The sequence below is a fragment of the Schistocerca piceifrons genome, chromosome 1, assembly GCF_021461385.2.
Source record: "Schistocerca piceifrons isolate TAMUIC-IGC-003096 chromosome 1, iqSchPice1.1, whole genome shotgun sequence".
NCBI lineage: Eukaryota > Metazoa > Arthropoda > Insecta > Orthoptera > Acrididae > Schistocerca > Schistocerca piceifrons.
Window position 1 is genome coordinate 938,884,522 of NC_060138.1, and position 16,837 is coordinate 938,901,358.

The 16,837-nt window shown below is 35.6% G+C and overlaps 1 protein-coding gene across 1 annotated transcript in view; it reads right to left on the bottom strand.

The window, feature by feature from the left end:
- LOC124776695 (DNA-directed RNA polymerase I subunit RPA1) overlaps positions 1 to 16,837 on the bottom strand; it is a 307,614-nt gene that overhangs the window by 140,599 nt on the left and 150,178 nt on the right. Inside the window, exons 16-18 of the mRNA XM_047251802.1 lie at positions 9,335 to 9,463; positions 2,855 to 3,028; positions 2,717 to 2,769 (exon numbers count right to left, since the gene is read on the bottom strand). Of these exons, the coding sequence (XP_047107758.1) occupies positions 2,717 to 2,769; positions 2,855 to 3,028; positions 9,335 to 9,463 (356 nt within the window). The remainder of the gene's footprint in view (positions 1 to 2,716; positions 2,770 to 2,854; positions 3,029 to 9,334; positions 9,464 to 16,837) is intronic.

Genomic DNA, 16,837 nt, shown 5'->3' on the forward strand with positions numbered 1-16,837 from the left:
CCGGACACATGTCCACATAACATATTTTCTTTCTTTGTGTGTGAGGAATGTTTCCTGAAAGTTTGGCCGTACCTTCTTGTAACACCCTGTATAGATAATACTATGAAAGTGACAGATTGCTACTCACCATATAGTGGATATGTCGAGTCAACAGGCACAACAAAGAGACTGCTAGACAAATAAGCTTTCGCCAAAATGACCTCCTTCTGAATTAGATAACATACATACATTATTATGAGAAGGAAAGTTGCCATTCACCACTGTGGTTTCAGCTGCCTGAGGCTGCAGTCATGTGTGTGAGTTGCATTTGCATGAGAATGTATGTGTGTGCGCACGCGTGTCTAGTGTTGACGAAGGCCTTAATGGCAGAAAGCTTTAATTGTGAGAGTCTTTTTGTTGTGCCTATCTGCAACTCAGCATCTATGCTATAAGGTGAGTAGCAACTTTCCTTCTCATAATACTGTTACATTCCATCCTGGATTTTCTACTGCTTGATGCACCCACACACGCGCGCACACACACACACACACACACACACACACACACACACACACACACACACACACAAATGCAGCTCACAACCACACACGACCACTGTATCAGGTTGCCGAGGTCAGCCTTTTGGCTGAAAGCTTAGTTGTCTAGTAGTCTTTTATTTGTGCCTGTCTGCAACTCAATGTCTCCAATATAAGGTGAGCAGCATCCTATCCTTTTCATAATACTGTCAGTAATCCATCTGGATTTTCCATCATTTGCGAGGTTATACAGGCTTAGACAAAACGTGCAATTATTTAACAAAGATACTCAGACATTCAACAAAAGATGTTGCAAGTATGAAGAGACCAAAAAAAAATCTCCTGTACAATGAAGCAAATACTGAGGACTCTCAAGCAAATCGTAATACAAAATTGAAAGAATACACAAAATTAAACAAAACTATCCAGAAATTCTTCAAGAAGTTCTGAGAAGACACAATATATTAAAAGAGAAACAATCAAAACCAGTAAGAGTATGAAGAAGAGCAAGTAGAAACTTACAGTGAGTAAACAACATTTCATCAATTAAGTTGGCAAGTGGCACAGTAGCTAAAAATGGAGAAGAATATTTCTCTAAATGTTTCCACAGTTGAAGAGATGAACCAGAAATAGCTAATACTGAAAACAAAGATTATGTAAATAGTACCAGAGGTGGTGTACAATACAATTTGAGGTACTAAGAAAGCAAAGGCACTTGGAGATGATGCTTCAATGGAAATGATGGATGCTGGCAGACAAGTAATACAAAAAGAATTTTCAAAACTGTTTACAGAGAACCTATTAAGACACAACTTATCAAACTGCAATCAATTTACTTCAGAAGAAGAGAGAGAGGCAAGACATTGAACTCTCTGTATTTATTTGTTTCCTCTCTGCAACACCCATTCTATTCACCAAAAACATTACCAATCACAAACAAATCACACTCGATTTTATCAAGCAAAGGAACTAGCTAACTTTACACATGTATGCAGAACAAGGGACAATTTGCAGGTCATGAATGAAATCATAAAATGGAGCAGTGAGTGGATTACCACTTGACTAGGATTCTTAGACTTGGAGAATGTTTTCAATATTTTTTCATTGAATCAGAGACAATGTTAGTACTGAAGAATTCATCATTCAGTGTTACACCTTCCATTAGACCACATCATATAGGGATAAATTTGGAACGGAAATGGGTGCCAGACAATGAGATTTCAAATCAGCAAAACTATTCTCAGCATACCTAAAGGATTTTTTTTAGTATTCTTAAACTAGTGAAATGAAGAAGAAAAATATATAAACAGAACATAATTGAGCCAGTATTATTTTGCTGATGAGACTGTCTTTAAAGTAAATTCACTTAAACAATCAAAACAATATATTTTAAAAGAGTAAGTCTGGAAAGCAACTTTATGATTCTTTAAAAGCACAATGGGCATATTAAAAACATAATTGAACAAATCAGTCCGTGAGTTTTCACATTCCAGGGAGCTAAAAGAAGACTGGATAGACAGCAACAGAATGGAACAGAAGAACAAAATTGGTCTGAAGTGCCTTTGAAAAAATAAATTTGGTTTTCAAAACTTTGCTTCTGATGACTGAAAATAACATTTTCCAAACAACGTGTATTACTAGTTTTAACTTACAGCAGAAACACATAGAATACCAATGTGGAAAACATTGTACAATTGAGAGTTTCTCATGGAACAAAAGAGAGGTTCATACGGAGAGATTCTAGGATATATAGGAAAACAAATAAATGGAACATGGAAGCGTCTAGAGAGGAAGATGTTATAATGATAGCAGTGCAAATGAAAGAGAGAGGGCCAAGATACGTAGCCAAACAGCTGGATGGTAGATGGAGCAAGGAAGTTCGTTGCTGGATTCCATGAGATCAGGAAAGGCTAAGATGACAGCCTAAAGTATGCAGAAAGAATGCAGGAACATAGCATAGAACTGAAGATCACAATGCAAATAAAAGTCTACAGGTGACCTTTAACCAGCAATGCATGGAATTCTGGATGGAGCCAAAAATAACCAGATAAAGACTGTGCGACAGTAAGTGATATGTGCAGTATTTTTTTTATTTCCCTGCTAGTTTAAGAAGGTTTATTATTACTAAAGTGTAGATTACAATGACTGTTCTCACAGGAATAATAAAAGAATTTAAATGAATGGTGAATTTTAACTCCTACCTCCACTCAGTTTTTGTTGCAGATTTTGCTGCTCTGTACACCCATTTGGGAATCTGTAAGAAGAATAACATTTCAATGTTACATATAAATGGAAAGAATGGCTATCACAATATTGATTGATATACTGTTTCCACTTACATTCTTTTTAGCTTCTTCGACAAGTTTTGTAGGTGTTTCATTTTCTAATTCCTTCCATTTCTGTAAAACTGGTTTATTCATAACAGCTTTACTGTTCTGTGCTAGAAAACCTATCTGTTTCTCATTCAAAAATTGGGCCTTCATGATGTCCATTCCATCTTCACCATAATAGAACTGTGAAAATAATTGTCTTAATGGCAAATAACGTATATCTTGCATCATATGATTTACTGTTCACTTTCATGTCTTAAAATAATGGACAAGATTAAGTGATTAAAAGTGATATAAAGCTTTAAACATTCTAAGCTAATTGTATGGCATTAATTACCCCTTTTTATCACATTTATGGAAGAAGTCAGCCCTTTCAAAAGTAGATCACAAATAGAGAAAGGAGGAGTTGCCACATTCATCAGGAACTGTCATAAATTTAAGAACATAGACATTCATAAATTTGGCCTAGAACAGCATATTGAAGCATGTGCAACAGAAATAGAATTTCACAAAAAAATCCTTCATAATATTAAGTGTATATCGAGCACCTGCAGGTAACTGTAATCTGTTTGTAAACCACCTTGAAGCTGTACTGGCCCATTTAATAACAAAAAACAAAGAAATAGTGGTTGCTGGTGATTTCAATGTAGATTTCCTTAAAGACTCTCCCAATAAGATCTTATTTGAGTTAGGAACACTATCATTCAACTTAATTCACACTGTAAAGTTCCCCACTAGGGTAGCCAATTGCTCACAAACAGCCATTGATAATATCTTTATAGAAAAGTCCAATGAACATAATTATATTACAAAACCAATAGTCAATGGCCTCTCAGACAATGACATGCAGTTCCTTCTGTTAAATGTTAATACTGAACAGGATATAAAATCTCTTAAATCTGAACTCAAGGCCAAAATTGATTATTTTAGGACACTCCTCAGAGACATTCACTGGACTGATGTTTACAGTGCTCATGGCATGAATGACAAATAAAACACTTTTGCTAATAAAGTGCTTACCTTATTCGAACACTGTTTTCCCTCAAAACTTACCAAGGTTAGAGCAAAGCCTACAAAGATGCCATGGATTATTCAAGGAATAGGGGAATCTTGTAAGACAAAAAGAAAACTGTATCTGTCAATCCGAAACAGTTCCAATGTTGATGCTACACCACATTACAAGAAATACTGCAAAATACTGAAGACTGTAATACGGACATCAAAGCAAATATATTACAAGGAAAAGATAGTCATATCAGATAACAAAATAAAGACTATATGGGATATAGTGAAGGAGGAGACCGGTGGAACCAGACATGAAGAGGGACAAATAGCATTAAGAGTAAATGATATACTGGTGACAGACGTGTATAGTGTTGCAGAACTTTTTAACAAACATTTTACAACTGTTACTGACAAGATGGGGCTGTCAGGTTTTGTAGATGCTGCTATGGAATACCTCAGACCAGACATTTCAAGTAGCTTCCATAATATGAATTTAACCATCGCTACCCCAGCAGAAATAATATCCATCATAAAAATCATTAAAATCAAAAACATCTAGTGGGTATGATGAAATAACAACAAAGTTAATTAAAGAATGTGATTCTGAGTTAAGTAACATATTACCGTATTTACTCGAATCTAAGCCGCACTTTTTTTCCGGTTTTTGTAATTCAAAAAACCTCCTGCGGCTTAGAATCAAGTGCAAAGCAAGCAGAAGTTCTGAAAAATGTTGGTAGGTGCCACCACAACTAACTTCTGCCGTCGAATATATGTAGCGCTACACAGGCATGCTTTGTAGACACAAAGGTAAATACTGGCGCCAAAACCAATGCGTCAGTAAATAAATTTTAAAAAAAAAAAAAAGATGGAAGACGAGCTTTTTTTCTCCGCCCCGAGTTTCGACCACTGCATTTTCATACATTATCCATCGAAATAATACAAATTCCGAATTGTTCATCTTCGAATGTAGCAGAATTTCAATGTACTACGAAAATCCGACTGGCAAGACTGTTTGAGATGTTTGTCAATACGGCCAACTCTAAGTTCTGAGAAGTGGCCGAGTGGTTCTTGGCGCTACAGTCTGGAACCGCTACGGTCGCAGGTTCAAATCCTGCCTTGGGGCATGGATGTTTGTGATGTCCTTAGGTTAGTTAGGTTTAACTAGTTCTAAGTTCTAGGGGACTAATGACCTCAGCAGTTGAGTTCCATAGTGCTCAGAGCCATTTTTTTCTAAGTTCTGAATTTTTTCCTACCTGTGAGAAGAGATGGTTGCTAATAGGAACCTGATGAAATCTGAATCACATGCAGTATTCTCTTCACCATAAGAGTAATACGAATATAAACATTTTACCATGTATTCTTTCGTGTTTCCTGCTATCTCATTTAAATCCTGTCTGCCTAATAAACTACGAAACTAGAGACAACAGCAAATGCGGAAGAATAGACGTATCGTGTCATGTTTATATATTGTTCTTATGCCTAATAGTGATACAGTCAGAAATGAAGCACGGCAACTGACTAGATTTTTAAATCTAAGACGACTCTAATTTCTGTGCAGAATTTGACATACTAAAGAAGCGGCCGCAAAGATTTTCAAACGGGGAAAAATTTTCGCCTATCTCTCGTTCAGAACATGTTCTATCATATGCAGTCTACTATTTGGTTCTTGTTGATCATTATCAAAGAAAGCAGCAGTGTAAGAAACAACAAATAGCAGTCTCTTGCCATTGTTTCGCTAATGAGACGATTCCTCTCTCTTGTTTTTAATTGTAAGCGGCGGTAGCGTGCACAAAAGTAAGCTATGCCGCGAGCGGCGACAGGCCGTAAACACGCACTATCAGAATGCGACAAACAATGTATGACACAGCGCAGTAATGCATTTTCAGCTTAGAGTGACGTAAACACATATAACAAAGAAAACGGCACTTATCAGATCAAAGCAAAATAAGCAATCGATCCAAACCAAATGAAGCACGTGAAAAAGGAAGGGTACCCGTATAAATACGGACGGAGCGCCTGACGCATAGCAATGGCTACTTGGTAAAGCTTAACTGCTAAGCTTACAACTCGAACCAAACTACTGTAGCTGTATCGTCATTCATTATACCTAAATTGTGTCTCATATTAGAATGGACCAACTTTGTTTCGATTTGGAGGTGCGGCCTAAAACTTTTCTCTCCCCTTGAATTTCGAGTCTCAGATTTCAGGTGCGGCTTACGGGAAATTTTTTTTCCCTTTATTTCGAGTCTCATTTTTCAGGTGCGGCTTAGATTCGAGTAAATACGGTAAGCTATCCGTGTAACCAGTCATTTATCAGTGGAATATATCCTGAATGGTTGAAATATGCTGAAGTTAAGCCACTGTTTAAGAAGGGAGATAAAGAAATAGCATCAAATTTCCGTGCACTTTCACTTTTGCCAGCATTCTCAAAAATTTTAGAAAAAGTAATGTACAATCGGCTTTATAACCATCTTATCTCAAATAACATACTTTCAAAGTCACAGTTCGGATTTCTAAAGGGTTCTGATATTGAAGAGGCTATCTACACATGTGCTTACTTCATTAGACAAAAAAATTGCAGGCAACTGGTATATTTTGTGATCTGCCGAAGGCATTTGACTGTGTAAATCACAATATCCTTTTAAGTAAATTAGAATATTATAGTATAACAGGAAATGCTGCAAAATGGTTCAAATCTTATATCTCTGGCAGGAAACAAAGGGTGTTATTGGGAAAGAGACATGTATCAATCTATCAGGCATCATCCAACTCAGAACTAATTACATGTGGGGTCCCCATAAGGTTCCATTTTAGGGCCCTTACTTTCTCTTGTGTATATCAATCACCTTTCATCAGTAACATTACCAGAAGCCAAGTTTGTTTTGTTTGCCGATGATACAAACATTGCAATAAATAGGAAATCAAGTGTAGTCTTAGAATGGTCAGGTAATAAAATATTTGTGGACATTAATCACTGGTTCCTAGCCAATTCTTTGTCACTAAACTTTGAAAAAACACACTAAATGCAGTTCAGAACTTGTAAGGGGTGTCCCACGAGTATATGCCTACGATCACAAACAGATAGAAGAAGTGGACAGTGTTAGATTCTTGGGATTACAGCTTGATAATAAATTCAACTGGGAGCAGCACACCACAGAACTGCTGAAGCGTCTTAACAAATCTCTATTTGCAATGCAAATTGTGTCAGACATAGGGGGTATAAAAATGAAAAAGCTGGCATACTATGCTTACTTTCATTCCATAATGTCACATGGGATTATTTTTTGGGGCAATTCATCAAGTCAAGCTAAAGTTTCCCGGGCACAAAAACGTGCAGTAAGAGTTATATGTGGTATGAACTCAAGAACATCTTGCAGAAGCCTGTTTAGGGAACAAGGGATACTAACTACTGCTTCCCAATATATTTATTCCTTAATGAAATTTGTCATTAAAAATATATAACTTTTTCAAACCAACAGCTCAATTCATGGAATCAATACTAGAAATAAGAATAATCTTCACAAGGATTTAAAGTCACTTAGTCTTGTACAAAAAGGTGTGCGTTTTTCAGGAACACACAATTTCAATAACTTGCCAGCAGCCATAAAAAAGCTTAACCAATGAAATTCAGTTTAAGAGAAGCCTAAAGGATTTATTGGTGGCCAACTCCTTCTACTCCATTATTGAATTTCTCAGTAGAACCAACTGATTTTGTGTGTGTGTGTGTGTGTGTGTGTGTGTGTGTGTGTGTGTGTGTGTGTGTGTAAGTACAAAATCTCACTTCTGCACCAGTTCAGTGCAGTAATGTGTTCATTATAAATAAGCAATTAGTAGTTGTATTACACGTTTATTACCTTATAAATAAATAAATAAACTTTTTTTATTTTAAATTCAGTGCATTAGTATTTGTAAAATGATTCTTTCATATAGCATTCATTAAAAAATGATGACCATGCCACTTGGGACCTGTGGAATGGTACATTAGCTTATTTGTTTGAGTTGTAAATATTTGTCATGTATTGTTGTTTTTCTGACATGTTCTACATTCTGGAGGACCTCCTCACTAAGGATCAATTGGAATGAAAGTAAATCTAATCTAATCTAATCTAATCTAACAAAAGCCATGTGCTCTGAAATAAAAAAACACTGATAACTAATATCTATAAAGCACAAGAAAATTTTCATATAGAAAAAAGAATGGAAATAATGATCTTGCCTATGAATGGAATAACATAGACAAAGAAATGTGGATTCCTGTGAGAGAAGTGTTTAACAGTTGTGCAATTATGGTTGAACTGAAAACATATGTCTTACCTAATAAAATCTGTATTACAGATTACAAAATGTAAACTATTAGATATATGATACATTCAAATCTATTTCGATTTTTATTGTACATCATTACTGTGGTGAGTTGTAATCATCATTTGTGTATTACATTTTTGTAACTCAGCCCTTTTCCTTGTCTGTTATATTGAACATTCTAGACATATAAATGTCATAACACAACTTCAACTTGGTAATTGCTTAAAGAGGCAATGAATTCTACTTGCACCCACACCTATAAGCTGTAAAATGGTGCCCCTACACTGGATTACTCACAAACTCTTAAGTGCATATCCTCACTTCCAATTTTTTGCTCACCACAACAGCAATCTCATGCAGTGTAATAGGAATCCTTAATGGTATACTATAAGCCCTGATACATTGACACTTAAGTGGAGTAATATTCTCCAACTGAATCACAGGCCTTAAGAACATGTTTACCATTCATTATAGCATATTTCAGTTTACATCAAAATATATATATTTTTTTAAAATCATAGCAGTCTTCTTCTCTTCTTCTTTCTATTCCTCAATTTATGTACTGTATTTTAATCTTGACTTGTTTTCCTTTTATGTTAGTACCAATAATTCTGTTCATCTTTTGTCCTCCAAGTGCCTCCATTTGCTGCTCTTTCCGTCATGAGAGTGATCCTACAATTCAGGTATCGTGACTCTCGTCTATCATATTTACTCTCCTCTAATGGTCTTCAACTTATATTTCTGTGTTCTCCGCCCCTAAAACTAAGGCTGGCAACTCTCCCCACATCTTGCATATTCTGGCAGGATGAATATGGTCTTCAGAATGTTTGAGGTTGTATCAGATGTACTGAAAATGGTGCCATCATAGTTTGTTTTTGACAAAATGTCATATATTTCTACTTATTGAAACTAAGGCATTGTAAGAAAAACCAAATTGATTCAGTTGGTGCAGGTACCAGGTGACATAACAGTCAAGCAATTTGGAACAAATCGTTCTACATGCAGATATTCTTGCTAAGCAACCCAAGAATTGGAGACACTCTAGGGAAGTTTTTATTTTCTTAAAGCATTATAAAACACATTTAAATTTAAGATTTGTTACTTTCTTTAAAGGTTATTTTAAATGAAAAGTAAGTTTCGACATTATGAAATGGAAACATCTGCACATTAACTGGTTACCTGAATCACAGATTTGTCACTGTCTCTGACTGTAAGATCGTAATGTACCATAAGTCCTTCCAAGTGTTTAATCACGCACCTCTGTAAATACCCACTTCTACTTGTCTTCACAGCAGTGTCAATTAAACCCTGCAAAACAGAAACTACAGTTAACAGACGAAATTTAAAATCAAAAGCAAACTCTAAAATTGTATATTAAAGGTAGCCAAGGAAAGAAACAAATCCTGCAATAGAAAATGCCAAAACAGGAATGTGGTTAACGTTCTTGGATACCATGAGCTCCAAGCTTCTTAAAGGTCCTCCCACAGAACTTCCGCAACTGATCTTTGATGCAGTCCAAGTTGGCAGTCTGTTTTATTTGCACAGCTGACTGGTGCTCATAGTAGGGTATTACTACTTCAACACTATTTGAGCAGTGACCCCATCACATTCTGGTCCAGAGGAGTTGTAGCCAAAACTAGAAAACTGAAATTAAATAAAATATGACTTGAACTGCTTCAAAATTAGTGTTGGAGTTAATTGGAAACGGAGCACACACTCAAGTTGGTCAAAGGATGCAGAAGGAACTCAACCCTACCCCTATCGAGTAAAACATCCTAGCAAATGCCTTAAGCAATTTTGGAAAAACTGATTCTGGGTGCCAGGATGGCGATCCAAATCACCAACTTCCTATATGCAACTCCAATGTCCTACCACTTTATCACCTAGCTAGGTCAAAGAAAGGGCAAGATTTTTACATCCTGTAGGGAGGGAATACCACAGTTAGGGACTAATTCTTCATGACAATCCAGTCTAATGCCTCACTGCTAGCTTCCTTTATGGAGCGGAATTTTCAGAGGATTAAAAGGAGCTTTGAACAAACAGATGAAATTCCTCTGAATAAAAAGTACAATCAAGTAAAATAGAAACTTGCAAACAGAATGAAAGGCTGACAAGTGAAAATGGAACTGAAAACCTATGTAATAATACAATGGACGTTGCTATTGTTTCATGTCAGGATGAAGTGAGAGTAGTAGTTGAATTATGCTCCTGTAATGATGGTACTGAACTAAATAGCAAAGCGGAGCATGGAAAGACTGTTGCTGTACCAGATTTGGGGTTTGAGCAAGAGACTGCTAACATAAATCTTTATGCATTCCATGATGCCGTGTACTGATGTTAAAGTTAATATTGACATCACTGATCTGGTAGTTGATATACATGACAATACACATGATAGTAAAGAACTGGTTCCTCATAGAGAACAAGGAAATAATGTCAGTATTCCTGACATGAGGCCGCATCAAAAAACTGCTGCTGTGAATATTAATGCAACTAGTGATATTGATACAGAATGTGTAAAGTTGGTAGATGAGGTTTTTAATGGAATAAATAATAGTGTGAACACATGTCAGGATGGAGGAGAGTATGAATCAGTAATTAGTGAAATGAAAGTAAATGAGATGCAAGCAAAAGAATCTTAAGTGAGTGTGACTGGAATGATGTGTGCGGATAACAAACAACAGTGTTAAAGAAAAAGATGAAATTGCAGACAAAAATAACTTCATTTCTTTTGACAGTAAAAGTATCTTCAAACAATCTGTAACTGAATGTAAGAGATTTTACCAACAGGAACTTCAATAGCAGAAAAATGTAAAGTTGAACCTAATGTTGACAGTGCTGAAGACAAAGACGACGTGAAGTCATGAACTTGTGAACAACCAATTACTGTCAAATAAAGAATCAAACAGTTACATGAGCAGGCAAGAAAATGAACAAACTACTATGAATAGAGCACAAAATCTTCAAGTATAAAGTGAAGTCTCTGACAAAGTTATTACTGATGTTGGTCGGGAGTACAAAGAACTGTTGATGTAAACACTGCATATGTGCTAGTGACATTAATGAAATATTGTCTTATAGTAACAGAAAATGTTAATTGATGTACAGGCTATGGAGATCAGCCAGGAAAATGTTCCTGTAAATAGTGACGCCTTTGCAGGCATGAGAACAGATTGGTCACAACCGTTGAATGAAAGTGTTGATCAAATTAATGATCTAAAAGTAATACAAAAGGTATTGATGTAGACAGGGATGCAAATAGTGATATTAGTAATGAACTGCTGTCCAATATGATGAAAAGGGATACTGTTGATGGAGATGCAAATACATTTGATAGTGTCGAGACCAAGTGTGAGCTGACAGAAATATAAAAAAATGTGGTTTAAGTGTCTAAATATACCTTGAATACAAAGTCAAATGTGGTCTGTAATTTGGTTACTGTGAACATCTAGAACGAATGTCTTAGTGCATTGTGTAATAATAGTTTTCTCTGTAGAGCTTGGGCAGATGTGGTAGATGGACTGCTGGATGAGACAATGTGGGAAAATGGGTAATTTTATGTAAAAAGAGTATTCTGAGTGGTGGAAAGAAAAGGGAAATGAAATTTATGAATCATGTATGAGAAAGCTGGGAATGAATGATAATTTAACTGTATTTTTCGGGTAAATTATGTAACAAACATGATAACAATACTGGTGACAATCAGCTGGTTAAAGGAAAAGGTGAAACTTCTGCAGTTAATATTGAAGGCAATGCAAAATAAATAGTGGAAGTTAATGTAAATAATGCTGTAGTGATTGTATATGATACTGGTGGAAAGAAAATTTTGGCTAAAGCAAAGTGGCTTTTTATGAAGTTGCCAATTGTAGCTACGTTTTAATTATCGGAAGTGTATTATGAAGTAAATAGTGTGAGCAGGATGGAAAGAGTTTTAGGCATTCATAGTGAAATAAGTGATTGGAAAAGAGTGGTGTACAAATTGTAATTCGGTGTACGTTAGTAATGTTCTTTGCTTGTGTATTTATTGGATGCAAAATGATCAATTCTTCGTGATTATTGGAGGTTGGAGAGAGAACAAATTTATGGTGTTTTATATTGGTCTGGAAAATGTTTTGAAGTATAAGGGTGAAAGTACACCCAACTTGGCATGAGATAGTGGAGCAGGGTGTTAGGTTCTTAGCAAATCCACCAACTGGTGGGGGGGATTCATTACACTTTGATGAACACCAGTTGGTGAATAGTGCTTCCCTGAGCTGGATGGTTATATATTTCCTTTCCTAGAATCACTCCATCCTCTGACTATGCTGTTCTTCTTTGTAAGAAGAACAAGGCACTTATCTCCTACTATCCACAGCCTCGATAGGACAGGCCTGAAAATGAACCTGTAAGGTTTGAAACTAGTTGCCAAATACAAATACTGCAACTGTTGACAGAATCGTTAACAAACACTTCAAGCTTACAAAGAAAAGTGTTGTGTGATTTTTTGATTTAGCAATGATAAAATTGTGTGTCAATAATAATGAATTTATTTCAGCTCAATTAGAAATTTAGAGTAAGAGGTAAGCCACAATATAAGAAAATGCAAATTGACAGAAAATTGAAACTTAATTGGAATATAAAACTTAATGTAATATTTTATAGCTGCAGGATCAAATGGTCTTTAGAGTATGTGAAATTCAACTCAGAAAGTCTTTGGTTCAGTTTAAACTGAAATTAAGTCTATATGAAAGTTCATCTTTTCAGGAAGCTTGTAGCAAGCTAGAGCCCTTAAGGGGAAGATAATAGTAAAAAGTAAATAATACTGTCTTTAGCAAATTTAAATGAGAACAAGATGTGTCACGAAAAAGCCCTTCAGGCATGAGGAAAGTTAGATGTTTATTCAAATAAATGTTTGGTCTGTTATGTAATGGAAAGTAATGTTTTGTCAATGATAGTTTGTTGCTGTTGAGTGACATTTTTAGGGAATAAGCAAAGCAGCAGTTTTGATGTCTAATTCATGCAGTGAAGAAGTACATGAAGCAGTAACATATTAAGTAAGATAAGAATATATATTGTAATTTTGCAAATACGCCAAGTTTGTAAGTAAAGAAGTGGAACAACAGACCAATTGTGATGAGATACAAGAGAGAAGTGTTTCATTGTAATGACACACCTAACTATTATGAGGCAGCTTATTGAGAAACTACACAGTGATGCCTTTATGAACAAATGGTGGTGGTACCAACACGCTTGAGAATATAGTTTGAAAAACCAACTGAAATAATAATTTTTGGAATGACTTATTCAATACACACTGCAGCTAAGTTCATTTGAATGACATTATATTGTTTCTATTTCAGTATCATGACTGTTTTTCTGACAAGAATAAAAACTTTGCTGACAAGTCCACTAACCCAATTTACCCCTCACTGTCCACCATTAAAAATGGTGGACTGTAAGGGGTATTACAGAAAATCAATTTAGGATATCACATTTGAAAAGCACTTACGGGTATTATGATTATATTGTTTCCTCTATGTTTCTGAACAATGGTGACGAACTTTTATAAATTCTTGAATTATCCAGTCAGCCAGTTATCAATGACTGGCTGTTTAATTCAATGAGGGAGTGATGAGACAGCAGTCTGGAGTCTAATCCATCTGCTACAATTTCTGCTCCCAAGAATAACAAAATTTTCCCCCATTTCCATTCTATATCTGATGCAGGTGCACATCTAATATATCATATGTACAAGAATACGTAAAATTGTTATTTATGCAAAATCTCACACAAACACAAATCTCAGTTGTTTACTGTTATGTTCCTGATTACATTAATGAAAATAGTTTTACTGAAAGAATTAGTAATTAAAATACACAAATAATTAAAATTACAACAATGTCATATAAAAAGAAAAAAAAAATTGTGTGCTAAGAAGCAGCAGGGGCATTACTGTTGCCTATCATTTGAAAGTAGACATTCTGACTTTCCATGAACATACTGAAAATTATCTGAAAGCAAAATAACTGACATCAAACTCCAGACCCTCTAAACTTCAATCACTCATTTTGTTCCAAGTCATAAAAGATTTAATGAAAGATGGTTGTCACACACATAAGTAGAGGAGTTCAGAAACCTCACAGTAATAATGTTTCATGTACTTTTGTGGATTATTAGCCTGAAACATTTTACATAAATGAAACACTAGCAAAGTTTTGGACCATAATGAGTAGAATCTAGTCTAAAAGAATTCACATTATGTTCTTATACCTGTAGTTAAATTATCACTCCAAGTCCGAAGTCTGTAGTTCTTGATCAGCCAGCAGACATATAACAACTATATGTCGGACTGTATAAGAGTCTGTGTCCAGTAAAGTTACCACTAACAACTCTGCTGGATCACATTAAAGCTCACAACCTGACATCAAAGGGGTAACATTAACATGTTACTAAAGTATGTACCCAGAATTTATACTGTTAACATCTCTGTCTATTTATTTAGTTAACTTTATCTGATTAGGGCCATCACGGACTCTCCTACATCAGACCAGGCTTTCACACATACACTACTTTTTTACAGCATAGTTGCCAAGCAAATAAATAACAGTATTAAAATGATACGAGAGTCAATGTGAATAAATGATACTGACTGTGAACTAATACAATTAAGGCTGGAAGTAGTTGTACTACTCCAATTGCTGCCACTAATAGTAGTAATAGTAGTAGTAGTAGTAGTAGTAGTAGTAAAAATAGCAATAATGATACTGGCAGTTATAAAAAGAATTTATAGATGGACAAAACAGATGTTTTCTCATATAGCCAGCTCAGGGGAAAGGAAATTTAAAGAAACTGCATCAGCTAAGAATACTGGGAATTAGGAAAATCAGGTTGGAAATAAGGAGTACAAGGGTAATATGTGCGTACAGGGAGAATGGTAATCCTTACTGTTGCTTTAGTAGACATGTCTTCACTACCTCCTGAAGCTAGAGATTTTACTCAATTCTCTAATGTAATTCAGGAGGTTACTCCAGTGTTGGTTTCATGCTACTCAGAAAGACTTTGAGAAGCTGGCTGAATGATGGAGAGGGACACAAAGGATTTTGCTCTGTTGTTCAGACAACAGTGTCACGGTCGAGAAAAGGATGAGGGACATTGCTCATTGCTTAGACATTACAGAAGACAGGGGTTATGGAAATCTCTGCACTTGTCTGCTTGCAGCCAGGATAGCAGTGCATATGATGGTGAAAAATGAGCAGTGTGTCGAACACCACAGATATAAGAAACACAAGTATTCAAAACCAGTTCCTGAGAAAGGTCTTGCAGGATAATTTCACTGTAATCAATAATTGGAGGTACAAGTGTTTGTGCAAGTTCCCTTTTCAGGTCAAGAGAGAATAGCTTTTTATGTCTTTGTAGGACATGGAGGGATGCTGATGCCTTCTTGCAACAATGCTGTTATGTGCAATTTAGATTTTCATCTGTTATTGCTTCTACACTCTCTGTTGAGGGAGACAAACTGATATCTGTCCCATTAACATTAAAAAAGGTAGAGATTCCTGGTATTTTGTGCTAATGAGCACCAAATGACCAAAACTACTGCTTGAGTTTTGGATTGGTTGAGCTTTAATTCTATATCCTGTGCCCATTTTGACAGTGGATGACACATCATTTATGTCAAGATCTCTCTGTCTGACTGCAATGTTTGATTAATATCAGTATGCTGGTTTATGTGAAAGGCAAAATATTGCTGGTATGATGCTCACAAATTTGTGTTGGTTAAGGTGAAATTCTGCAACTTCCTACAGTTAGTAAGTGAAATAAATATATCTCTAAAGAACATAGAACTGCGTATTATCTTGGTATCTTAAAAACTCAGGCAAACTACTAAATATTTAACTTCAAAATACCAATAATGTACAAATGTTAATCACATGATGGTGTTGCAAACTTCTCTTGACAATACTTCGATCTGTTCTGTGGACACTGATACAATCTTTTCTGCCATCACATAGTCCGCCACTGTGAACTTTAACCAGATCAGTGACTTGCTTAATAATCAGGTGAATCTCCTATCTTACAGGATTACAAAGGAGCAGGTACACTTCCATTTATCTGTATATTCAGTCAACTGTAAAATTGGGGGATAAACCTTCTATAAAACTCATTTCATGTCCATTTCTACCCTACATTAGTTCTCAGTATATTACTTCAGTTCAACAATATATGAAACTTCTCAAGATTCTTCAAAACCAAATGCAATAAAACAACAGGTAAGGGGAACACTGCAGCTTCAACTTCATTTTTAATTCTGGATAAAGAAAGAAATCAAACAGAGCTAAGTTGGATCAATACGGGGGTTGAGGAAGAATTACCACCTTCTTTTTTACCAAAAACTGCTGCATGATGAAAGCTGTATGTGGTCTCGCATTGCCATGATGTAGGATCCAGTCATTCCTGTGCCACTTTTTCCATCTCAAATCCTTCCTCAGTGACTTTAGATCAATAGATGTCATAGATGGTTTACATAACATCTTTCATAATAATATTCCAAACAGCATTGCCATTTTTGGTGTAATACCGGTAAATGGTCCTCCTGGATGATGATGATTATGATGATGATGACCATCATCATCATCATCATCATCATCATCGTCGTATGTCCAGCCATTTTAACATGTTTAAACTAGTCATATGTCTGCGTCT